Source organism: Schistocerca cancellata, chromosome 4 (genome assembly GCF_023864275.1).
Source record: "Schistocerca cancellata isolate TAMUIC-IGC-003103 chromosome 4, iqSchCanc2.1, whole genome shotgun sequence".
In the NCBI taxonomy this organism is placed as follows: Eukaryota; Metazoa; Arthropoda; class Insecta; order Orthoptera; family Acrididae; genus Schistocerca; species Schistocerca cancellata.
In genome coordinates, this window is record NC_064629.1 from 883,045,684 (window position 1) to 883,073,153 (window position 27,470).

Below are 27,470 nucleotides of genomic sequence, written 5' to 3' on the forward strand. Positions count from 1 at the left end.
ATAGCGCATCCTGGTGACACACAGTGAAAACTTAAATTTGCCTTCAGGCCAAAGAACTGTTTGATTCATTCCGCGCGAAATTCAAAATTGTTAATTACCGAAGTTTGTAATCTCATGTAAGTTGTCGCAATGTTCCGAAGTGCCAGAGCTGCTTGTGCAGTGTGTAGGACCCATAGTATACTCTAAAAAAAAAAAAAAAAAGAAGCCCTGCAATATACCCCACAACTAAAAACATACTAAAATTTATATTCTTCCCAAGCTGCAAGTACTTTTTCACGAGAAAAGTATTCCAGTTCTTATTATCTTAAATGACTAATTCTATAAGTTTTTGAGTGTAGAGGACTGCCCAGGTAGATTGGTTTGAACCCTGTGTTTATTACCGATGTCTACATAAATATCATGGACATTGATTCCCTTCATTAATATAGAGCAGAATTTGATCTTTAAGTAGTGAAGCTTCATGTAGCTCTATCTAAAAGTTTATATCCAATTACTGCAGTTTACGAGTAGCTATATGTTTTTGTGTAACATCCCTTTCAGCAGACTGTATTTGCCAATAGTACAGAGACTACTGTAATTATACTTCATTAGCCTGGAGATGGAAAAGTATCTGTTAACGCACTGGACTGGAATGGAGAATCAGTAACAGCTGTCAGGTTTTGTGATAAAAGCTAGTTAACTTAATGAACCTATTATTAGAGCAAGATCTACACAACACCAATGTACTTTTTACTAGTGTTTGAAATATTTTGAAAATCGGGCGTACTGTTTCTATAGTCAATAGTCTCAGGAGTACTGACGTAGAAAATCTTCTTGTTAAAGATGTTTCGCATGATGGAACAGCCTGTAAGGTACAATGTGTTTCAGGACTTCAGGTTTATTGATATTAAGACAACTTCAGTGCAATAGTATGAATTTAGAATAAAAACTGCCTGTGCTGTCTGACTAGCATTAGTGTTTTGCTGATAAATAAAAAGCAAATGAAAATAATTAGTGCTAATGAGAGTGAGTGAAAAAAGTGAAGCAAATCGTCTAAGAACATTTTGTTATGGTGAGAAACATGATAAAATAGGTGATAGTATGTTTCTTTGATACGATTTATAAACTAATAAAGGTCTCAGAAACGAGTTATTTAAATTGCACGTATAGCAAATGAAACATTCTATATCAGCTCCTTCAAATAAATATTTGTTTTTGTTTTATCAGTTTTGATTTTGATGAAATTTTGTATGAATTACATGCATGAAAAGTCTAACATTTGGTCTATGGCAACATAATTCTTTCCATAATTTTCTGGGATAGCTAGGTATGAGATATTCGAGACTACAAGTCTAGAAAAATGATCTTGAAATGTAGTCTGCAGTAAGGTCAGGCAGGTTACAGAGAAAGCTGCATTTATCAGCTTCTCAAATGATATTCACTCTTCTAAAGTATAGAAAAAAGTTTGGAAGTACAGTTGGTAGTTGGTGGTTGGAGACACAATGTCGTTGTTACAGGCAGTCTACGAAAACCAGTTCATAGATATTGGCCACTGATCAATCGTGTATACAGATGGAATTAACTCCATCAGCGTCAGTTAAGGCCTGAAGATCGTGCACTGAAGCACGGAAGCTGGTAGTGATATAATAAATCACATCGCAAGGACAGCTGTAGATGTTCCATTTTATTTCATAGTTTAATAATGTGTTCAACATAAACCTGTGTTGATAAAATGCGTGTTAAAAATTATGTAACTATGTAGATCATAAGCTATAAAATGATGTATCTCTTGTACAGTGCGATCAGATGATCTGTAAATTGAATGGTGTGAGACGAATACACAAACCATTACAGTACACGGGAGTCGGTTGTAAGCTTTTGCTGTCTGCCACCAGATAGCGCTACATATGCGTCCACACGATGCCTTTTTGTGGTCAACTTTGTGCATGCGTATAAATTTCCAAGTGCAACTACGCATGCGCATTTGTGCATGCGTCATTTCCTGGAAAATGGTGGCCGTGCGTAATGCGCACTGCTACCCGCCTTCGGTGTTAACCTTTGCGCTTTTTAGCAGACGACTAGCAGCTGGGGTCGTAGGTGTTTGTGCAGTGTGTTGAAGTTATTCTATGAAGCGATTTATGTGCAATAATGTCTGCTGACTTCGAAGGAAGCACGCTTAAGTTTGTAGATGATTACAGACAGAGAAAAAAAGTCGTATGGAATGCTGCTTCTGAATATCATTTTAATAAAAATTCGAGATGTGTTGCCCTGAACGCCATGTATTAGATGAAAAGCTTCCGATCATGTTTCTATAAAGAAGATGATATTAAAAGTATTCGTGTATTGTAAATACAGGATACTCTAAGTTTCGTGTATGAAAAGTATATGTGAAAACGTGGATGAATATTCACGCTATGGTGATTTAAAAGCACAACTGATGAGCCTGACATCTGAACGCAAGAAATGTTGGGTTTGTGTAGCTCCTCAATAAACTACTAAAAGTAGAAATGAAGCACACCGATAATGCAAAGAAAAACAAAACTGAGAAATAACACCTCCGTTCTAGTGGATTCTGGCGTCTATGAAATTCCCAAATTTGTCGAGTCCGAGAATGTTAATCTACATATATTTTTTGATTACGTACGAATGACGCACAAAAGGTTAATTAACCTTAACCTTGACATAATGGCTAAGAATCTCCCTTCAGTATTTCACTTTTATTTATTATTCGTGTTCCGTTGATTCAGTATGCAAGAGAGGGTATGGAATGAGTCATTATTGTACATGAGGACGGTACTTATAGCTCCTGATAGAAACAAATTGTAATATGTGTATAGGAACAAAATGTGCTAATAATTACAAGCTTAGGCTTTTCCAGAATATTATAAAATAATAAATTACAATTAGTCTACATTACAAGTTACAAATTTTATAGAATTGAAATGCTGTGTTTTGAAATGGGGAATAAATCATTCAAACGAGTTTATAAGTCAGCAGTTGCTAACCAACAATATTTTATTGCCAGCCTTATCACTGCAGTTTCCCGAGCACAAAATCTAAAATCTCGTTATGACCTCCTTCTGAAATCTGCAGACAAAACGTTGCCATCACTTTGTAGTTCTCGTATCTCTGTTGTTCATATACTTCTTTATCTACAGTCACTTTTGCGTTTTCTTTTTCTGTCGCCATTTCATCATAATAAACGTAACACAAGCTCCCAAGCAAAGAAGAGGATTCATAGTAGACTGCTAGCGCAATGAGGTAAAGTGTGGCCTAGAGAACGTCCATGCGCCTTTTGCTCACATTTTTGTGCGTGCCCTTTTATTCCCATGCGTTTGCGATTGCGCACGACGAAAGAGGCATCGTGTGGACACACCTTAACAGCTGCAAACCGAGGCAAACCGATCGACACCAACGTTTGCTGTCCCTAGACAGAAGTCATCTGTGGAAAGAACTGTAACTTTGGCTTTGTGTATAGTCTTAGTTTGTTGTGTGTATTGTTGAGTAGATGTTGGAGTTTGAATTGGAACGGAGACGTAAGGAGTTTGATGTGAGTGGAAAAACAAAAGTAAGATACTTGTCTTTGATTATATAGACTGTAATAAAGGCATTGACGTTCATTTGGGAATAGTGGTGCCGTGTGACTTCGTAAGAGACAACGTTTCTATTCCGATGGACGTGATATATTTGTTTACAAACTCCTTTACTCCATACCGTCAACGCTTTTAGTTTCAGAACTTGTGCGGTGCTATAGAATAATACACGGAATATATTTGTTGTTATCTCTAATTTCGTGCTTACGAAGTCAAATGGGACCACAACAACCACCCGAAGCAAGTATAACGTATTCAGTGATGTGGTGCTTTTAGTTTCACGATTATTACATATAAGGCCATTTATTCTTTTGAAAGCAGAAAGTTGCCGCGGGCAAAGGAAAAAGTTGTTTACCTAAAAGCTGTTCAAGTTTCAAATAAATCTTCAAAAAAATTCTTTTCCTTTGCCTAGATTTGATTTCTGTACTAGCTATGTGTACCTTACACCATAACTTTCAAGTTTCTTAATTAAAATACTGTGAGCCGATCACAAAGACCTTGAATAGATATAGTGGCATGAGTGTTCTGTTTACATTTTGTAGCTACGTACTCACATCGATACGGTAGTTTCACGCTCTAAAAGTAACATATAAGGTTCCGGAGTGAATTGTCTCGTCCTTATTGGCAGTCCACACAAGCACGAATAATTCATTTCCACACTTCAGTGACCCTCAGCAATCTTGGTTCATCTCTACAGAATTGTGATGTTCCTTTTTTTTTTTTTTGGGGGGGGGGGGCGGCGGCTTGTGTAGTTCTCTACAAAAGCAAGAGAGTGCCTTTTTTTTTTCTCTCTAAAAAAATGTTTCATGGTGATAATGCCCACTTTGCTGGCAAATGTATGTTTATATGTAAGGTGCTGTAGCTTTCATATCTTGCTGGGCGTTTAGTGGGCTGAATTTTGTGGTACTTTAAAGGGTAATTTATAATGATGAATGCGTGTGCATTATTGCTCACCAATTCTAAGAACTGATAACGAAATATGCATTAATACAGGACTGTACTATGGACAGAATACAGTGTGGCTCCCAAACAGGCAGAGATGCTGTAGGACATGGCCCATGTGGGAGGCAAATAGAGAACAATTGGTGGGAAGACCCAACAAGTTTAAAATTGCTCCTGGTTGTTGTGTTGTTGATAAAATTACATCATGCTTAGTGCAGAATTTAATAGAATGTGTTTTATCTAATTTAAATTACAACCTCTTTCCTTAACCACATATACCGAGCGAGGTGGCGCAGTGGTTAGATACTGGACTCTCATTCGGGAGGACGATGGTTCAATCCCGCGTCCGGCCATCCTGATTTAGGTTTTCCGTGATTTCCCTAAATCGCTCCAGGCAAATGCCGGGATGGTTCCTTTCAAAGGGCACGGCCGACTTCCTTCCCCGTCCTTCCCTAATCCGATGAGGCCGATGACCTCGCTGTCTGGTCTCCTTCCCCGAACCAACCAACCAACCTTAACCACATAGACTGTGTAGAAGGTCGAAATCTCTAGAGAAATCTTTCACCATTTGTATGTACAGCATGCTTTGTAGATAAGTGAGTGTCATGGCCCAATACTTATTTGAATACACCAACTGTAGGCTTACTCACACAGTGAAGATTCTATGTGAGCTCACTTTAAGGCTCAGAATGGTGATTAACAGTATTATACAACAGACATCAGGTGCTAGAGGTCAAGCGGTAATGAGTTATTCTAATAACCACTCCACAAAGTTAACGTGGAAAAAGGAGCACTTGCAACATGTGCAAAAGTTGCACACAGTCAGAAATATTGAAACACACAGTTTTTGTGTAGATCAGAACATAGAAGCATGTGGTTTTGAGTTGTTTTTGCAGAATACTAATCTGATAATTCTAACAATCAACAGATCCCCTCTAGAAAACTTTTCTGTTCCTGTATTCATAAGAAATCTAGATGCATTATGTAGCAACCTGGCGTAAAACAAGAAATAGTTAGTAATTTGTGGAATTTTAAATGGGGATTTATTTAAAGATACTAGCAGGAAAAGTGAACTAGAATCATTACCATTTGAGTGTTTCAGTCCAATTTCATTTTTCAGTTTTGCAACTCTTGTGAACAAAATAGTTGGACACTGATGCAATATTTATAGACAGTGCTCCAACAAAGTTAATATGGAAGAGGAGTAGTTGGAACATACGTAAAAGTTGGACACGGTGTCAAAATTTTAAAACAAATAGTTTTTGTGTAGACTAGAACCTAAAAGCATGTGCTTGTGAGTTGTTACTGCAGAATACTTATCTGATAATTGTTATAATCTACAGATCCCCTCTACAAAACTTTTCTGTTTTTGCATTCATGAGCAATCTAGATGAATTATACAGCAACTTGACAGACAACAAGAAACAGTTCGTAGTTTGTAGTGATTTCAGTGTAGACTTGAATGGAGATATTTTAAAAAAATACTACCCTGAAAAGTGAAGTGGAATCATTATTTGGATGCTTTATTATAATTTTGTTGGTAAGTTTTGCAACTCTTGTGCAACAAGATAGGACACTGACAACATTCTTATGGACAGTGCTCAGGCTGAAACAGTGTGTGCCAAATTGTTAATGTACTGTCTGATCATGATACACAGTTAATGGAAATAAATCATACAGCAACTCTTGATCCCGAGGCAGGCTGTGAGGCTTACTAGTGAGAACTGGATGCAGTGTTCTACTAAGGGCAAGTTGAAAGAGGTGGTATGGGTTGAGATATGTACAGAAAGAGATGCTAATGCCAAATTCAATTGATTCCATAATGTGTCACTATTCAAAAATTGCTTTCCTAAAAAGTAATCCAGAAAGTGCATTAAAAAAACAAAACCAGTAAGCCATGGATAACTAAGGGAATTAAAATTGCATGTAAGATGAAGAGGGAAATTATATAAAGACCAGAATAAGTAAAGAGCTGATATTACTTGCACACTACCAGAAAAAATAAATACATAAATAAAATGAAATAATAAATACTGTAATATTTTATGGAAAGTCATTAAAATGTCAAGGAATGTGTACCGTAAATCCCGACAGAAGTTAATAATGGGGATAATAAGATCAAAACTATGTGGGATTTTGTCAGTGGGAGACAGGAAAGGCAGTGAGTGTACAAGAGATCATAACAATTAAACTAAATGACACTGTTATTGATTATTCGTAAGTTGCAAGTATTTTCAACAATCACTTGCTGAATGTAGCAGCAAAAATAGGATTAAATGGTTCAGTTGAAGAAACAGGAGAGTATATTAAAATGTTCTACAAAACTAAGTAACTGTAAGTGACACCAATACCCTCCACTGAAATTAATAGTATTATAAAAAATTTAAAAAAACAAAATATCATATGATGATGGAATTTCAAACAGTGTTCTTAAAAGTTGTAAATACATAAAACTACAACCAGTCACTTTTTTGAATAGTTATTTATTATTCCATGAACTGGTTTTCGAACCTTTTCAGGTTCATCTTTAGCTGGTTTTCTGCAAGTTACATCACTACTTCTATGATGATGCTGGGTGCTGGCTTGCAACAATATGGGCAGCTTTTTTCTGTTAGTGTCCATCTGTGTGCTTCCATTTTGATGGCCCGTTGGTACATCACTTTAGTCGACAGTCATGGGGTCTAAAATATTCATAATGGATAAGCTTAATCTTAAAAGTTGCTCTAAATTAATAAGTACAATCCTTAGTGATATATGTAAGCTTCACTGGTTTGGGATTTTTCCAGAAAGTTTAAGATATACAATTGTTAACCTCTTCATAAAAAAGGTGACAAGAAAATCTGTAATAAATTATTGTCCAATTTTTTTGACTGACATCTTTTTCCAGAATATTTGAAAAAGTAATGTATTTGGGAGTACTGATTGGCTGTTGTACCCCCTCCATCTAATAGGTGCTGCTCATGCATGGTTATTTACATCCCTGGGCGGGTTTAGTGACATCTCTGAACAGTCAAAGGGGCTGTCTCTGTGATACAATATCCAGTCAACATCTATCTTTAGGAGTTCTTGGAACTGGGGTGATGCAAAACGTTTTTTGATGTGTGTATTTGCTAATGGAGTTAGTCATAAATAATCCATCACAATTTGAGAAGAACAATTGGATTCAATACCTACAACACTAGAGATAAAAGCAAGGATGGCGTGCATTTAAACAGACTAGGCTCAATGAATTTCAGTAAAATGGTTACAGACATCTGTAAAATCATTAAGAACAAGGGAAACTGATACCGTGTGGAGGGGGTGAAAAATCAAAAGTGAAAATTGAAAATAAAAAATATCTTCCAGGCAGAAATTCCAATATAAGTACTAAGGATAGTAAGTTTCAGAACTCGTGTTTAACTCCAAGCCTGACGATATTTCATCAAAATGTACAATCGCTATCCAACAAAGGAAACGAATTTCAAATTTTGTTGGAAAGTGACATGGAAAACACCTCTGTATTATGTTTTACTGAACATTGGCTTAACAAAGAGAAACTTCATATGCTATGCATTCCAAATTTTGTATTGGTTAGTTATTTTTGTCGGCAATTGTATAAATGTGGTGGTAGTTGCATTTATGTTAAAAATAGCATAAATTTTAAATGTATGCCCTATGTAGAAAAATTATCCATATAGAAAGATATTAAGGTAAATGGAATTGAAATCACAGACGAAAAAATTGCTGTAATTTGTCTATACAGGGCGCCAACTGGCAATATTAACGTCATGTTAAAGAACCTTGAAAATATCTTACACACGACTAAACAAAAAAAAAAAAAAAAATAGAAAACTAATTATATGTGGGATTTCAACATTGATTTTGCAAGTGAGTCCAATCAAAAAACGGCTTTACTGAACCTCTTAGCAACTTTCAATTTAAAGGCTACTATAGAAACACCAACACACATCACAAAAACTTCAGAAATGTGCACTTGAAGCATTCAACACAAACCCACAATACAGGCTTTGGGGACCACACAGCCCAAGAAATTAGTATAAGGTTAGGAAAACCGTTTATTTCAACTGAATGTCTAACTACTACATCTAGGAAGTATAATGATCAGAATATACAACATTTCCTTAACTATCTGTGTAAAGAAACTTGGGAAGACATCTATGAATGTAAAAGTACAAATGATAAGTTCAACAAATTCCTAAATAGTTTTAGCTATTATTTTAAACTTTGATTTCCACTCCGTAAAAAGACAGTTACAAAAAATGATCTGAAAATAAAATGGGTCACAACAGGGATACAAATATCTGTGAAGAAAAAGAGATTACTTAATGAAATATCTAGACAGCACACCACATCTCCTTGATTTGATTATTAGTTTAAGAATTACAAAAAGATTTTAACTAAAGCCGTAAAAGAAGCAAAAAGAATGGCAAATAGTTCCTTCATAGCAAATGCACAGAATAAAATGAAAGCCATATGGGACATTGTAAGGCATGAAACGGGAGTAAAACAGAGAGAATACTATAATATCAAACTGAACGAAAACACTTCTGTAATATCTGATCCCCAGCAGATAGCAAATAATTTTAACTTATATTTCTATGAGGCAGCTGAGATTCTGGTGAAGCAAAACTTTCAATATGCTGTCACTGCAAATCAGATTAAAACTGTCCCTAGTAACAAGTCTCTCTTCCTATACCCAAAAGATGAACAGGAAATGCTAAAAACAATAGGGGAGCTAAAATCAAAATTTTCCTCTGGTACTGACAACATACCAGACCATATCATTAAAAAATGTGCACCATTAGTAGTTAGGCCCATGGTAGACATATGCAGTAGTTCGCTTTCTCAGGGAATCTTCCCAGAAAGGTTAAAAATAGCTAAAGTGAAGCCATTGTACAAAAAGGGTGAAAAACAGATATAACAAATTATAGGCCAGTCTCTCTACTATCTGTTTTTTCTAAAATAATTGAAAAAATCTTTTATAAAAGACTCGTAGATTTCATTTAAAAAAATAAACTTTTCTCAGCTACACAGCATGGTTTCTGAAAATGTAAATCCACTGAGACAGCTATTATTGATTTCTTAAATGAAGCTTTAAATGCATTTGATAAAAAAGAACACACAGCAGCAATATTCCTAGATCTTTCAAAAGCATTTGACATCATTAACCATGGTCTGTTGCTTAGAAAGCTAGAAAATGTTTGTGTTAGAGTCCAGCCTATGAGTGGGTAAAGCTATATCTACAAAACAGACACCTAATAGTTGAAGTCTTGCACAAAGAAGGAAAAAATTTAACTTCGTATCAATCAGAAAAACAGTGTTAGATGACCTAAGATGGCAGAAACACACACAGCACCTATGTAGTAAATTAAATACCATTTGTTATAGTATAAAAGTTCTTGCTGGATGCACATCAATGCAAGCCATAAAAAATGTGTACTATGCCCAAGCAGAATCACTACTAAGATATGGTTTAATTTGCTGGGGAAATTCACCACCCAGCAAAAGCTGTTTTATTGCACAAAAAAGAATTATAAGAGCCATGGAAGGCCCAGCACCTCGATCTTCATGCAAACCCTCATTTAAAAAGCTTCATATTCTTCCATTACCATGCCTATATATCCTAGAAACAATCATGTTTATAAGGAAAATCATAGATGAAAATAGCAAGATTGCTCCAAAAAACCAAAATATCCATTCATACAACATAAGGAATAACCAAGATTTACATAAGCAGTTTTCACGTACAACACTAAAACAAAAAGGACCCTTGCAAGCAGGAAAAAAACTGTATAACAAACTATCTAAAAAATTAAGGCAATAACTGGCATGCATAAATTCAAAACTGCAGTGAGTGACTACTTGCTACAGAATTGCTACTATAGTGTTCATGAATTTTTATCGACAATGTAAATATGTGAAAAACTTAAATAGTTTATACAATTAAGGTCAAAATAAGAAATGTGTATATGTAGATTTATCTGTGTATTATATGTGGTCTATTACTTATATGTGTGTGTGTCTGTTTAATCAAGGCCGAAAGTATGAAATGTGTGCGTGTAAAATTTATTTGTGTATTTGTGAGATGTTATTCCCATATGTTAGAGTTATATTGCTAGATACAATAGTTTTTCTTTTAAACTTTATTGCAAATTATTTGATTTGTCCTATATCATTATGTAACCCTGTACAGTGCATGATTCACAGGACCAATAAATATACAATACAATACAATACAATATTAAAGGTGTCAGTGGCTCAGACAAGAGTAAAATAAGTAACAGCAAATTTTTTTTATCATCTGCCAAATAACTAAAACAACTAAATCTAACATAAAATCATTTCTCCTGGAAAACTACTCCAATTCTATGGACAAATGTGTATTTAAAAACTGGTAGCCTGAAAAGGATAGCCTTTTTTTTTTTTTTAAAGTGTAGTTGCATGAGTAGGACTAAAACATGCTGTGTTAATTAATGTTAATACTAATAATAAACATGCATGTTGTAAACTGACTCACACTATATCATTTTGATAGAAGAAAAGTAAAGAATGGCCTATGGAACATATAAATAACTAACAAAGTAATTTTATCAGCAGTTATTTTGAAGTGAAGACATCAAATATAGAAACAGTAGTGTAACACTGCTTTCGTTAATTAATGACTTTATTGTTATGAAGAGAGAAGAGGGCATATTAAAAAATGCTATAATTTGATATCAAAGAATGTATCATTGGCTTAGGTGGAAAATTAAAAGCTATTAAATGTTTACTGAATGATACTATGCCTGTAGAGACAGTGAGCTGAAGTAAAGCTCCCAAACATTTACAATCCAGAAATCTTTGGATATTCTATGCTGTAAAAATGTGCAATGTGCTCCACTATTACAAGGGACTGGTCATATGCAATCAAGTTTTCAACTTATAAGCAAAAAAGCTCCAATTTGGACGGAAAAAGTAGTTTTGTGATGGAATTTCAAATCATGTTATGAATCTAGTGAATGGTGAGCTCAATCATACTGCTTTGCTGATTCTTACTGAACTGGCCCAATGCTGTCTATGACTTGAATGAATTGCATGAATGTTAACTCAGTGTGCTGTTTTCAGTGCCAGCAATTTGCACATTCATTGGATTCAACTCGTGGAATGTTCATATGGAAGCTTGGAAGCAAAGTTCACACTCTTGGTTATTACCATATTACATAGCAGTTCAGCCAACATACAATGTGCTTATTGTACAAGTGCTAAGGGAAAAGTTATGAGGCATAGAGATAGTGTTTGTATCAGTGAGTGTTGTCGTCGTGATTTTTGTACAATTTACACAACAAAGAAAGTGAAGTATTAATTTGAAATGCAGGGCAGTTTTGCTAAATAGGTTATTTAAGTAGTCATTTTTATGTCAAATTGATAAACAAGAATAAAGTACCATGGTAAAAAATGTTCTATACGGTTCATCTCAAACAAAATTGTTGAAGATTTATAGGAAACTTGGTAGTTTCAATGTGTAAAAAATGTGCAGCTGAATTAAAACTTAGCTGAACTTCTCGTGAAAAAGTGCTCATGAAGGATGTTTCATCTCTGCATCTACATACATATTTCACTATGGCTGAGGATACTGTGTACCACTAATAGTCATTTCCATTCCTGTTGCACTCACAAACAGAGCAAGAGAAAAATGACCCTCTATATGCCACATGGTCCCTAATTATTCTTTTCTTATTTTCATGGTCCTTATGTTGTACATTGGTGGCAGTTGAATTGTCATGCATTCAACTTCCAATGCCGGGTGTCTACGTTTTCTCAATAGCGTTTTGCAAAACGAACATTGTGTGCTCCCCAGGAATTCTCATTTGAACTCACAAAGCATCTCTATAACACTCTCATGTTGATCGAAACTACCAGTAACAAATTCTGTTACTGTTTCTGAATTGCTTCAGTGTCTTCCTTTAATCCAGTTTGATGGGGATGCCAGACACGTGAACATTACTCAAGAATGGGTTGCACTAGTGTTCTATACGTGGTCTCCTTTACAGATGAACCACACTTTCCTAAAATTCTTCCAGTAAACCGAGACTGACCATTCACGTTCCCTACTACCATCCTTATGTGCTTGCTTAATTTCGTTTCACTTTGCAATGTTATGCCTAGCTATTTTATTGATGTAACCGTGTCGTGCAGCACACTACTGAGGCTCAGTTTGAATATTATGGGATTGCTGTTCCTACTCATCTGCATTAAGTTACATTTTTCTACAGTAAGAGAAAGCTGCCATTCATCACAACTCGAAATTTTGTATGAGTCATGTTGTATCCTCATAAAGTCTTAAGTAACAATACTTTCTCATGCACCACAGCATTATCAGCAAGCAGCTGCAGATTACTTCTCACCATGTCTGACAGATCATTCGTGTATATGGAGAATAATAGCAATCCTATAACACTTTCCCGGGGCGCTTCTTATGATCCCCTTGTCTTTGACGAACACTCGGTGGTGAGGACAACGTACTGGGTTCTATTATTTAAGAAGTCTTTGAGCCACTCACATACCTAGGAACCTATTTTATATACTTGTACCTTCGTTAACAGTCTGCAGTGGGACACCGTGTCAAATGCTTTCTGGAAATCTAGGAAAATGGAATCTTCCTGTTGCCCTGCATCCATGGTTCACATGACACCATGTGAGAAGATGGCAAGATGGATTTCCAAAGAGTGATGCTTCCGAATCTATGCTGATATTTGGACAGAAGCTTTTCCGCCTCGAGAAAATTTGTTATTGTCATCTTTTCTGTTTTCTGTCTTTCCCTTAGTTGCTTTAAATTTGTGGAGGTACTAATTGTTTATTGCCATACGCATTTTGCTTCTTTTATTTGGGAAGCACCATCAGTGACCTGTTTCCTTTTATACATACAATAAAGATATTATGTGGTAGCATATAGCAGCATATATCATCTACCACATAATACCTTTATTGTATGTATAAAAGGAAACGTATTACAGGCCATGATGATGCTTCCTAAATATAATAGGCCATGATGATGCTTCCTAAATATAATTAGCGAAATGCGTGTGGCGATAAACAAACTGCCTTCAATTAGTGGCATAGACAGTACATACGTCGACGAAAATTTGTTATATTTGAATTGAGGATATGAACTGAGGATATGTTCAAGGACTGTGCAGCAAACCTGATGTTAAGGATACTGGTCTGTAATTCTGCTGGTCCATTCTTTTATGCGGGAGTCACCTGCACTTTTTTACAGTTGCTTGGGACATTTTGCTGGTTGAGAGATTCGTATTAAATGTGAGGTATATAAGGGGCCAATGCTGTAGAGTGCTATCTGTTAAACTGAATTGGGATTCCATCTGGATCTGGTGACTTACTTATCAGCTGTTTCAGTTGCTTCTGTACGTCAAGGATGTCTATTGCTATGTCCTCCATACGGGAGTATGTGCTATGGCCAAATGACTGCATGTTTGTACTATCCTCCTGCGTGAGTGATTTCTTAACCACAAAATTTAAAATTTCAGCTTTCCTGTTGCGCGTCATCAATTGTCACACCACACTGGTCAGCAATTTTACATAGGACTAGCATTTTCTCGGGTTCTCGACAAGATCGTTTGCCAAGATATGATGATGGTAGTTGTATGCTTTGTGCATTGATAGTTTTACAGGCACAAGAATTTCTACTAACTTTTCCCTGTTGTCCTTTGTGCATTCTCTTTCGAACTGAAAGTGCGACAGTCACTCCTTTCTTAGCATTATTTGGATGTTGTTATTAAACTGTGGTTTGTTTTTACCGACATTAATCCAACCGCATAGTTCTCCGTAGCGTGATTTATAATCTGTTTCAAGTTTGCCCATAATACCTCTACAACCTTCATGCTAGCGTTCTTGATGGATTCATTAGCCTCAGTAACCGCTGTTGCATTCATTAGTCTCAGTAACCATTGTCGCTGTGATATGATCACTACCTTGGTATAATTGTTCACACCAATTCATTATGGTTGGATGCGACACTGTATTTGGCCTGCATACTGCCAGAAACGTCATGGTGAATCTGTTTGGAATTAGATATTTTGACCACAAGAATCATACTGTCATGTGCACTTCAACTTTGGAGTACATCCACGAGTTCGTTTGTACACTGTGATGCACCTTTATCCATACAACAGCATAACTTTCTTCCCAGGACACACTATAACATTTACTATCTATTTACAAAGCACCATTCTTCATACACTATGGTCTTAGCATTGGACGTGTGCAATTCGCTTTATACAATAACAATCCTTATTGTATGAAACTTAGTAGTTCATGCAGAAAGTAGGAATTTTACAACTTTGGCTTAAAAAGTGCTCTTTCTCAATAACTGCTTTCCATTCTTGTGAAAGCCTGTTGAAAATGTGTACTACAGAACAACAAACGCTTCTCTGAATGAAGGCAGGGGCAGAATCCCTACATATAACTCATTCGTCATCGTTGCCGTTGTTGTCTTCAGTCCATAGACTATTATGATACAGGTCTCCACAGTAGTCTGTCCTGTGCAAGCCTCTTCATTTCTGCATTACTACTACTACTACTACTACTACTACTCCCCCCCATGAACCATGGACCTTGCCGTTGGTGGGGAGGCTTGCGTGCCTCAGCGATACAGATGGCCGTACTGTAGGTGCAACCACAACGGAGGGGTATCTGTTGAGAGGCCAGACAAACGTGTGGTTCCTGAAGAGGAGCAGCAGCCTTTTCAGTAGTTGCAGGGGCAACAGTCTGGATGATTGACTGATCTGGCCTTGTAACACTAACCAAAACGGCCTTGCTGTGCTGGTACTGCGAATGGCTGAAAGCAAGGGGAAACTACAGGCGTAGTTTTTCCCGAGGGCATGCAGCTTTACTGTATGGTTAAATGATGATGGTGTCCTCTTGGGTAAAATATTCCGGCAGTAAAATAGTACCCCATTCGGATCTCCGGGCGGGGACTACTCAAGAGGACGTAGTTATCAGGAGACAGAAAACTGGCGTTCTATGGATTTGAGCGTGGAATGTCAGATCACTTAATCGGGCAGGTAGGTTAGAAAATTTAAAAAGGGAAATGGATAAGTTAAAGTTAGTTATAGTGGGAATTACTGAAGTTCGGTGGCAGGAGGAACAAGACTTTTGATCAGATGAATACAGGGTTATAAGTACAAAATCAAATAGGGGTAATGCAAGAGTAGGTTTAATAATGAATAAAAAATAAAAGTGCGGGTAAGCTACTACAAACAGCATAGTGTATGCATTATTGTGGCCAAGATAGACAAGAAGCCCACGCCTACTACAGTAGTACAAGTTTATATGCCAACTAGCTCTGCAGATGATGAAGAAATTGATGAAATGTGTGATGAGATAAAAGTAGTTATTCAGGTAGTGAAGGGAGATGAAAATTTTATAGTGATGGGTGACTGGAATTTGGTAGTAGGAAAAGGGAGAGAAGGAAACATAGTAGGTGAATATGGATTGGGGCTAAGAAATGAAAGAGGAAGCTACCTGGTAGAGTTTTGCACAGAGCATAACTTAATCATAGCTAACACTTGGTTCAAGAAACATAAAAGAAGATTGTATACATGGAAGAATCCTGGAGATACTAGAAGGTATCAGATAGATTATATAATGGTAAGACAGAGATTTAGGAACCAGGTTTTAAATTGTAAGACATTTCCAGGGACAGATAATCTATTGGTTATGAACTGTAGATTAAAACTGAAGAAACTACAAAAAGGTGCTAATTTAAGGAGATGGGACCTGGATAAACTGACTAAACCAGAGGTTGTACAGAGTTTCAGGGAGAGCATAAGGGAACAATTGACAGGAATGGGGGAAAGAAATACAGTAGAAGAAGAATGGGTAGCTCTGAGGGTTGAAGTAGTGAAGGCAGCAGAGGATCAAGTAGGTAAAAAGACGAGGGCTAGTAGAAATCCTTGGGTAACAGAAGAAATATTGAATTTAATTGATGAAATGAGAAAATATAAAAATGCAGTAAATGAAGCAGGCAAAAAGGAATACAAACGTCTCAAAAATGAGATTGACAGGAAGTGCAAAATGGCTAAGCAGGGATGGCTAGAGGACAAATGTAACGATGTAGAGGTTTATCTCACTAGGGGTAAGATAGATACTGCCTACAGGAATATTAGAGAGACCTTTGGAGAAAAGAGAACCACTTGTATGAATATCAAGAGCTGAGATGGAAACCCAGTTCTAAGCAAAGAACGGAAAGCAGAAACGTGTAAGGAGTATATAGAGGGTCTATACATGGGCGATGTACTTGAGGACAATATTATGGAAATGGAAGAAGATGAAGATGAAATGGGAGATACGATACTGCGTGAAGAGTTTGACAGAGCACTGAAAGACCTGAGTCAAAACAAGGCCCCGGGAGTAGACAACATTCTATTAGAACTACTGACGGCCTCTGGAGAGCCAGTCCTGACAAAACTCTACCATCTGGTGAGCAAGATGTATGAGACAGGCGAAATACCCTCAGACTTCAAGAAGAATATAATTATTCCAATCCCAAAGAAAGCAGGTGTTGACAGATGTGAAAATTACCGAACTATCAGTTTAATAAGTCACGGCTGCAAAATCCTAATGCAAATTCTTTACAGACGAATGGAAAAACTGGTAGAAGCCGACCTCGGGGAAGATCAGTTTGGATTCCGTAGAGATATGGGAACACGTGAGGCAATACTGACCCTACGACTTATCTTAGAAGAAAGATTAAGGAAAGGTAAACCTACGTTTCTAGCATTTGTAGACTTAGAGAAAGCTTTTGACAATGTTGACTGGAATACTCTCTTTCAAATTCTAAAGGTGGCAGGGGTAAAACACAGGGAGCGAAAGGCTATTTACAATTTGTACAGAAACCAGATGACAGTTATAAGAGTCGAGGGGCATGAAAGGGAAGCAGTGGTTGGGAAGGGAGTGAGACAGGGTTGTAGCCTGATACCCGATGTTATTCAATCTGTATATTGAGCAAGCAGTAAAGGAAACAAAAGAAAAATTCGGAGTAGGTATTAAAATCCATGGAGAAGAAATAAAAACTTTTAGATTTGCCGATGACATTGTAATTCTGCCAGAGACAGCAAAGGACTTGGAAGAGCAGTTGAACGGAATGGACAGTGTCTTGAAAGGAGAATATAAGATGAACATCAACAAAAGCCAAACGAGGATAATGGAATGTAGTCAAATTAAGTCAGGTGATGCTGAGGAAATTAGATTAGGAAATGAGACACTTAAAGTAGTAAATGAGTTTTGCTATTTGGGGAGCAAAATAACTGATGATGGTCAAAGTAGAGAAGATATAAAATGTAGACTGGCAATGGCAAGGAAAGCGTTTCTGAAGAAGAGAAATTTGTTAACATCAAGTATAGATTTAAGTGTCAGGAAGTCGTTTCTGAAAGTATTTGTATGGAGTGTAGCCATGTATGGAAGTGTAACATGGACGATAAATAGTTTGGACAAGAAGAGAATAGAAGCTTTCGAAATGTGGTGCTACAGAAGAATGCTGAAGATTAGATGGGTAGATCACATAACTAATGATGAAGTATTGAATAGAATTGGGGAGAAGAGGAGTTTGTGGCACAACTTGACAAAAAGAAGGGACCGGTTAGTAGGACATGTTCTGAGGCATCAAGAAATTTAGCATTGGAGGGCAGCGTGGAGGGTAAAAATCATAGAGGGAGACAAAGAGATGATTACACTAAGCAGATTCAGAAGGATGTAGGTTGCAGTAAGCACTGGGAGATGAAGAAGCTTGCACGGGATAGGGTAGCATGGAGAGCTGCATCAAACCAGTCTCAGGGCTGAAGATAACAACAACAACAACTACTACTACTACTACTACTACTACTACTACTACTACTACTACTGATACCTAAATGCAACTGAACCTGATTTCTGTATGCAGGCTTACATCACACAATTTTTATCCTGCATGCTTCCCCCCATTTCGAAACTGATGATTCCTTGATGCCTCAGGATGTGTCGTATCCACACACTCATGTTAGGTTGCACCATAATTTTCTTCCCCAGTTTGATTCAGCACTTCATTAGTTATTCAACCTACCAATCTTATCTTTAGCATTCCTGTATAGCACAATATTTCAGAAAAAATCTATTCTCTTCTTGTCTGAAATTTTTATCTATTATCCAAGTTTCACTACTGTAAAAAACTCCACACCAGACAAATACCTTCAGAAAACACCTAAAAAAAAGAAATTGTCTCTTAGAGTTAACATGTTTGTTTTTCAGAAGAGGTTTCCAGCACTTAAATTTATATTCATTGTTAAGAAGTTTCTCTTTTTCAGAAATGCTTTCCTTGCTTATTGCAGTCTGTATTTTATATCCTCCCTACTTTGGCTATTGTCACTTATTTTTGTGTCCAGGTATAATGAAACTCATCCTCCTCTTTTTAGTGTCTCATTTCCTAATCTAATTTCCTCAGATTTGCCTGATTTAAATTGACTACCTTCTATAACCATTGATTTAATTTTCTTTTATGTTCATTTTATATCATCTTGGTAAGACACTATCCATTCCATTCCACTGTTCTTTCAAGTCCTATGTTGTCTCTGACATAATTACAATGTCATCAGCAAACCTCAAAGTTTCTACTTCTTTAATTCCTTATCCACATTTTCTTTGGTTTTGTTTAGTGATTGCTCAATGTACAGATTTAATAACAGCAGGGATAGGCTAAAATTTTGTCTCCCTCTCAACTATTGCTTTCCTTTCATGTCCTTTCACTCATATAACTTCAGTTTTTTTTTTCCCTTTGAAGTTGTAGACAACCTTTTATTCCCTGTATTGTGACCCTGCTATCTTCAGAATTTCAGAGAATGTATTCCAGTCAGCACTATCAGAAGGTTTCTCCTAAGCTACAATTGCTGAAAACATAGGTTTGCCTTTCCTTAAATCATCATCTAAGATAAAAAGCAGTGTCAGCATAGCCTTGCATGTTCTTACATTTCTTCAGAAATCAAACGATATTCCCTGAAGTTGGCTTCTACCAGTTTTTTCATTCTTCTGTAAATAATTTGTGTCAGTACTTTGAAACCAGGACTTTGTAAATTGACAGTTTGGTAATATTCACAGCTGTCAACACACTTCAAACGAGGAAAACTCCCCATCACCCCCCCCCCTACCCACCTCAGATTTAGTGGTTAAATGGTCCATTGGACAGCCTGTTAGAAACTGAACACAGATCAAGCATGAAAACAGGAAGAAGATGTATTAAACTGTGGGAAAAGAAGCAAAATGAATACAGTGAACAGTCGAAGATCAACATGTGCAACATGTAGCGATTTTGAATGATGATGGTGGTGTGGTCATGTGATCATGGTGAAGTGGGAGATCCGGGTTCAAATCACCCTCATGCTCCACTCCCCCCCCCCCTCCCCCCAAATTATGAACTGTCCATCCTGTCTTTGAAGTGTCTGTTTGCTGTATTCAAATTTGTGTCTGTATGGTGGTGTAACATCTGCTTGCAACAGCAACATGTAGCAAAGGGACTTCAGACGTACATAGCTCCTATTTGTTAGACACGAGTATCTCATGTTATGCGTATTGTGTTCAGTTATGGAAATTTTGTCTCTTGAATTCCTTTGTTGTAACCTAATTCACCCCTGCTTATTTGTTGTTTTCATTCCTGTGAGAGGTCTGTGAGGCTTCTCACCTGCTCTCGCGATTAATCACATTTACTTGCGACGGTAATATATTCTTACCACATGACTCATTTTCTGTAACTGATGTATAGTATGATAATTGCTAGTATTCTAGGGGGGAGTGGGACATGAGGGAGCTCTGAACACAGATTTCCCACCTTGCCTTGGAGTTTAGCACCATGACCAACCATGATGCCATGGTTCTTGCGAGTTGCTCAATGTTCCACATCTTGAGCTTGGACTGTTCACTGTTCATATTTTGCTTCTTTCCATGCTTGATGTGTGTTCAGTTTTTGACATGGTATCCATTGGACCATTTCACCACTAAATCCGAAGGGGGTGTGATGGGGATTTTCCGCTATAAGATATACAGTATACTACGTCAATCTTGGATGTCATGATTTTCGATTAAACACTCAGTTGTGCCGTAATATTACCCCACATTATATCAAAAAACTAAAGTAAGGGATGTAAATCAACTTAAAACTACTGAAGGTGCTGAAGTTTGATACCATTCTGACTATAAAAGTAACAGCTTACAACTTTTGGGCGAGTTAGTGAAAGAGTGTCTTTCATGAGAGCTTTTGATCTATTTTTAATCTCATAAATGTGATGACTTCCATTTTGCTTACTTCGCTACCATCGTATGGACGCCAGCTAAATGTGTTTCTTAACGTTGCTAACGTTTATGATATGACTTGGAGGTAGTGAGTCAATTTATATTTGTCTGTTTTTTGTATCTGAGCTGATCTATGCCTGTAGATCCTTCTGTCGTTTGTATGAAATCAGAAATATCCCAGCCTTTATCTTTGACAAAAGCTGCATTTACTACAAAACTTGAGGAATCAGAGATCAAGAAGAATGTTAAAACTTCCTGTAACGTTAAAATTGTCAACCAGCTCAGTGATGAAAACAGGAAACACACTTACTGACCATGTCCAGACATGTCTCATTACCAACCCTCAGTCTACCAGTATCTATCTCGTTCTTCAGTGAAGATCAATAGCATAATATGTATGAATACCAGAAACTGTTGTATCAGTGGATCTTGATTGTTACAATTTTATTCCCAACCAGTGAACTGCTAGTATGCTAGTGTGTCCATTTTCCAAGATTAACTGCATGATTTTGGATGTGGACCAAGGAAATATTCATTTACTGGATTGTGGTAGACATTAATATGCACACAACATTGTAGTAAATAGCACCATGGTTGTTGCTGAGTACCAACATAAGACTAGATTTAGTGAGGCACAGGAAACTGGACACTTCTGTTTTCCATTTCTGAATTTGTACTTTACATTTCTCACCCTTCATGTGGGAATGGGCTATTGAATGAATTTTCTATACACAGTACTGAACTTATAAGCTGTGCTGAAAGCATTGGACCAGATCTGACAATATTTCATCTGAAACTTCTTGGCAGATTAAAACTGTGTGCTGGACCAAGACTCGAACTCGAGACCCTTGCCTTTCGCGGGCAAGTGCTCTACCAAATGAGCTACCCAAGCAAGACTCACACCCCATCCTCACAGCCCTACTTCTGCTAGTGTCTCGTCTCCTACCTTCCAAACTTTACAGAAGCTCTCCTGGGAACTTTGCAGAACTAGCACTCCTTTCTTTCAGGAGTGTTAGTTCTGCAAGGTTCGCAGGAGAGCTTCTGTAAAGTTTGGTAGGTAGGAGACGAGACACTGGCAGAAGTAGGGCTGTGAGGATGGGGCGTGAGGTCGTGCTTGGGTAGCTCAGTTGGTAGAGCAAGTAGGATTGTGAGGATGGGGCGTGAGGTCGTGCTTGGGTAGCTCAGTTGGTAGAGCACTTGCCCGCGAAAGGCAGAGGTCCTGAGTTCGAGTCATGGTCCGGCACACAGTTTTAATCTGCCAGGAAGTTTCATATCAATGCACGCTCCGTTGCAGAGTGAAAATCTCATTCTAGAATATTTCATCTGTTCGAACTCGTGTGATGCATGGGAAGCCATACATTACATGTATTCAGCCAGTCATATTAAGGTGATCCTCCACTCTTGACAGAATTGCCAAATCTGCAATGCACTCTATCCCCAGCCATCAAACTACATTTCTGCATTTTCCTCTGAAGTCTAGTTATTTTTATAATTGAAAAATGTTATTTATATAAAATATTATACACAGCAAATTAAATGTGCCATTGCAGTAAATAAACCATTGGTACACTACACTTGCTAATCTGGCTATTCCTTGCACATACGGCTGTTGGATTAGTGGAAATGCCAGATTATTGAAGGTGTCTTAAATTTAGTGTAAGCACATAGGCATTATAGTTTATTGAATCCAAAGATACATTGATTTTCACAGAAAATTTAGTCCTTGAGTGTTTACATACACAGTAGCATCACTCACTATGAAACATGTCTCGTATTTTTAGCTGTCACAACAATGATATGTGGTGGCCTTATTACACAATGGCCTTTGGTACTGTACGTTTCTGATTGTTGCGTAACGTACTTCAGGAAGATGTGTGCAGCTTCAGCACAAGCAGTGTGGGATATCTTTATGTTCTCTCCTGCTATGTCCTCTTCTTCACCACTTTCATCATAACTTACCTGTATGCTTTCGATTATCTCTTTGTCAGTTAAACTTTAATCATAAACTGTTGCTTGTCCAGCATTGTACTCGGCAGCAATGGCTTTCTGCGAAGAACCTCAATTCAACCTATGTCTATTTTTGAGATTCCACTTGAAGTCTAGCGTAACATGTTTCCTTTTAGGAGCCATGATTCTGAACCATAAAGAAGGCCACAATTTCAAACATGTATAGCATTGTTTTTACATTGTAATCGACTAACGACATTGTTGCACATGAGAATTCACTACTGTATGAGTCATTTCTTTTTGTGTGACTTAAGGCTGGATGTGGGCCAGTCTACTGAGGGCTGGGTTAGTGAGAGTTTAGTGTAGCACAAAAATTAAAAAAAAGAAATTAGTATTGTGTTTTTTATGGAGCTGCAGAACATTGGGTTTAGTGTGATGTGTAATAAAAAAAACTTGTATAAAAATCCTGCTGGATGAACCATCGCACAAATTGGTGGAGAAAAAGTATAGGAAAAAACTGTTAGCAGTTTTACAGCACAGAAACCAACAAACACGAATGGAACCAAATTCATTGCATTATGTCAACAAAAGAATTTGAAAACTGTGTTGACTTCCGTAGGGAAATATTTTTGAAAGCAAAAACGTGGAAGTAATCCATACAGTTGCTTGTAAAGCATCAAATCCTTCACAATGCTATCATATACAGTTCTTAGATATGAGAAAGAGAAGGCTGTCACTTGGGGACAGTTCTGAGTGATATACTGGAATTTATGACATGCTCTACATATAAGACATGGCCATTATTTATTTAATGACAGATGTGATGATGTGGCTTAAACTGTTTTAACACTAATCTGTGAAGATGGTCTGTGACTGAAACCACTTGATATTTGGGTTTTAAATTTAAAAAAGCAGCTGATGGTCCAACATGCATTTTATGAAAATTACCCAACTGATGTCTCATATGCAAAAAGTATTAATCCTTTCCCTTGATTTAAATAAAATGGTTGGTCACGTGGACTGAACAATAGCCAGTGAAGCACACACAGTTGACACAAGTCATGGGATAGCAATATTCACACATACAGATGGCAGTAGTTTTGTGTACACAAGGTATAAAAGGGCAGTGCATTGGCAGAGCTGTCATTTGTTCTCAGGTGATTCACGTGAAAATGTTTTCGATGTGATTGTGGCTGCACAACAAGAATTAATGGACTTTGAATGCAGAATGGTAGTTGGAGCCTGAAGCCTGGGACATTCTGTTTCGGAAATCATTTGGGAATTCAACATTCCATGATAAAAAGTGTGAAGAGTGTGCTGAGAATACCAAATTACAGGCATCTCTCATAATGGACAACACAGTGGCTGACGGCCTTTGCTTAATGACCTGAGAGCAGCACTGTTTATGTAGAGTTGTCTGTGCTAACAGACAAGCAACACTGCTTGAAATAACTGCAAAAATTTGTGTGGGACAAATGACAAATGTCTCTGTTTAAACAGTGTGGTGAAATTTGGTGTTAATGAGCTACGGCAGCAGATGACAAATGACAGTGCCTTTGCTAACAGTATGACATCACCTGCAATGCCCCTTCTGGGCTCGTGACAATATTGGTTGGACCCTAGACGACTGGAAATCCATGGTCTGGTCAGATGAGTCCCAATTTCAGTTGGTAAAAGCAGATGATAGGGTTAGTGTGGTGCAGACCCCATGAAGACACGGACCCAGGTTATTAACAGGGCACTGTGCAAGCTGGTGGTGGCATCATAGTGATGTGGGCTGTGTTTGTGTGGAATGGACTGGGTTCTCTGGTTCAACTGAACCGATCATTGACTGGAAATGGTAATGTTTGGCTACTTGGAGAACATTTGCAGCCATTCTCGGAGTCCATCTTCCTGAAACATGTCGCTGGGCCAAATTGTTCGTGGTTAGTTTCAAGAACATTCAGGCAATTCGAGTGAATGATTTGGCCACCCAGATTGCCAAGGATGAATACTATTGAGCATTTATGGGACATAATTGAGAGGTCAGTTTGTGCACAAAATCCTGCCCTGCCAACACTTTCGCAATTATGAACAGCTGTAGAGTCAGCCTGGATCAGTATTTCTGCTAACAGTATGAACATCACTTGCAGTGCCTCTTCTGGGCTCGTGACAATATTGGTTGGACCCAAGATGACTGGAAATCCATGGTCTGGTCAGATGAGTCCCAATTTCAGTTAGTAAAAGCAGATGATAGGGTTAGAGTGTGGTGCAGACCCCATGAAGCAATGGACCTAGGTTATTAACAGGGCACTGTGCAAGCTGGTGGCGGCATAATAGTGGTGTGCTGTCAGACATGATATTAGGAAGTATCTCATGACTTTTATTACATCAGTGTAATATAATTTAACCAACTGCAAGTGATATGGCAGCTCTATGACAATTTAAACACTGTTTGTAACAGCTGCTTCACTTTGTTAATGTATACTTTTAGGTAGCTTATTCTTCATTATGATTTTTATGGAACTCGATGAACAAATGAATTAGACTATGACCAGTCCCTTTCGTCATGCTGAGCAAAGCCAAGCTTTACTACTTTCATAATCAGTTTGATGTTGACAGCATGATGAACAACATATTGCCTTCAGTTTTTTTAAGTAAAGGCGTATAAAATCTTATAATATTGTATTTAATATTTTTTCATTGGCATGTTTTTGTTTCATGCCTTTGATTTATTTTCAAACCAGTTAGTTTCTCAGTTCTGAGAAAATAGTAATTCCAAATTATTTTAATTTCTGGAAAGAAATCCATCAAGTTTTTGACTCCTTCCTTGTCTGATAGTTTGTTTCATTGCTGTATTTTCAGTGGTGGGCGTTAGTTTATTTAATGCTGAATTGTGTTTTTTCTTTAGAAATGCAAACAGAAGGTTCTTTATTAAGCTGGATTTGGCATTACTTACACAATGTTTGTACAGACTGATTAACTGTACACCATTTTCATTTTTAACATGCACCATTTTTTTTATGGTTGTGTAACATTTAGACTTAATTCAGATTTGATCGTAAATGTGATGGAAACTGTCTTGAAGACCATTGTAATTTTGGATTTCCCTTTTCAGTTCCATGAAGATGAGTGAACTAAATGAATTAGAAGAAAATATGGCAGATGTAAATGTGACACAGATTCCAATTCAACAAGTTGAAGCAGACTCTCCCAGTGCAGATATTACCATTTTACCATCTCCCCAAGAATCAACAAAACCTACAGAAAGTGGAGACTCGTCAGAAGTAAGTCGATGTAGATAGATATTTATTTTATTTTTGCAAAATGTGCTTGAAACAAGCCACAGCTGTTTTTAGGCAGTTATTGATAGAAGGCAAAAAGTTAACATGGGTAACTAACAAATAAATTTGTGCAACATGTAATTAACATTTGTATTTGTTAGCAGTTGAAGCTGCTGTGTGGGGAGGGGGGGGGGGGCGAGGGGGAGGGAGTATTTTCAGATTTTCTACTTTTCAGTCTACAGTTTGTGGTGGTGCGAATGGCCACAACCGTGTTTCACTGGTGGGAGAATGTTGCTGAAATGTTGATAAATGTCTACTGAAAGACATTTGAAGAAAGATGCAGTACATGTTTGAAGGACCTGTTTAATAAACCTCAAAAACTATCTTTGAGGGTGGAAGCCCCAGATATTCTCCAGCCCTCTTTTTCTGTCATGTAGAGATTGTACAGGTCACTAATTCAATTGCTCATGAGTATGTTTCTTGTAGTTACTTACGTTTCTGTTGCAATTGTAAGTTATTTTGTTGTTAAGAATATTTCACTGCAGTATAACAAGTTGTTTATTACTCCAACTAATATAACAGCAGTAAGAGATTTGATGAAAAAAAGTTGAGTTTTCAAGAGAAAGCTGGATCAGTTGCAATACTGGAGTAAAACAGGTTGTAAGAAAGCAACACTGCAACACTAGTTCATTTGCATGATGTATCTGCAGGTGACCAAACCCTAAACCTAATGCCAACTTTTGTTGTGCTGTTACATTTCTGCCAGATTGACTGGTTGCATCATGGACCTCATTGAGGTAGAGATTATTCTATAGTTGTCAACTTCGCTGACCCTCCAAAACTCCAGTGTTCATCAGTTTTGTGCCTTTACTCAGAAAGGGCTTGCTTTTCCATCACTGGTTGACTGTTGCTAGCTACTGTACATTTGATTCACAGCTGTTGCCTTCTGGTGGGCATAACACTCATGTTCTCTGTTACATTGCTACTGAAGGTTCAGCCACTTCCTGAAAGACGTGCAGACATGGAGCCCATGTCTCATCTGTGATGACTATATCATTGATGAGATGTTAAATCATAATCTTCCTTTGGGTGAACTTAAATAGAAGCTTCATGGAATTATATTCTGTAGGAACACATTATAAGTTTGTTTGATTCTGTACGATGATAGAAGCATACTGATATTATCAGTTGCTGTATACTGATGTTATATACATCCCTGCCGCCATTGGATAAGCAGCTGCAGCAGCAAGTCGTATACTCCTAGCTCACTCATTTGTTACATAGTTTAATTCTTAATTTCTTTGCGTGTTTTTGGTACTTGCATTGTTTAATTCATACATTTCGGGCGTATTATAGTATTTGAGAGTTGTAGCATCGCGTTTTAGTACCTGAATAGTGTAAAATCGCGCAGTCTCCTTCCACCGCCGAGCAGTGT

At 37.4% G+C, this 27,470-nt stretch overlaps 1 protein-coding gene across 1 annotated transcript in view; it reads left to right on the forward strand.

Annotated features, from left to right (window-relative positions):
- Positions 1-3,477: 3,477 nt before the first annotated feature.
- LOC126184486 (uncharacterized) overlaps positions 3,478-27,470 on the forward strand; it is a 57,182-nt gene continuing 33,189 nt past the window's right edge. Inside the window, exons 1-2 of the mRNA XM_049926879.1 lie at positions 3,478-3,547; positions 25,870-26,038. Of these exons, the coding sequence (XP_049782836.1) occupies positions 25,874-26,038 (165 nt within the window). The 5' untranslated portion in view covers positions 3,478-3,547; positions 25,870-25,873. The remainder of the gene's footprint in view (positions 3,548-25,869; positions 26,039-27,470) is intronic.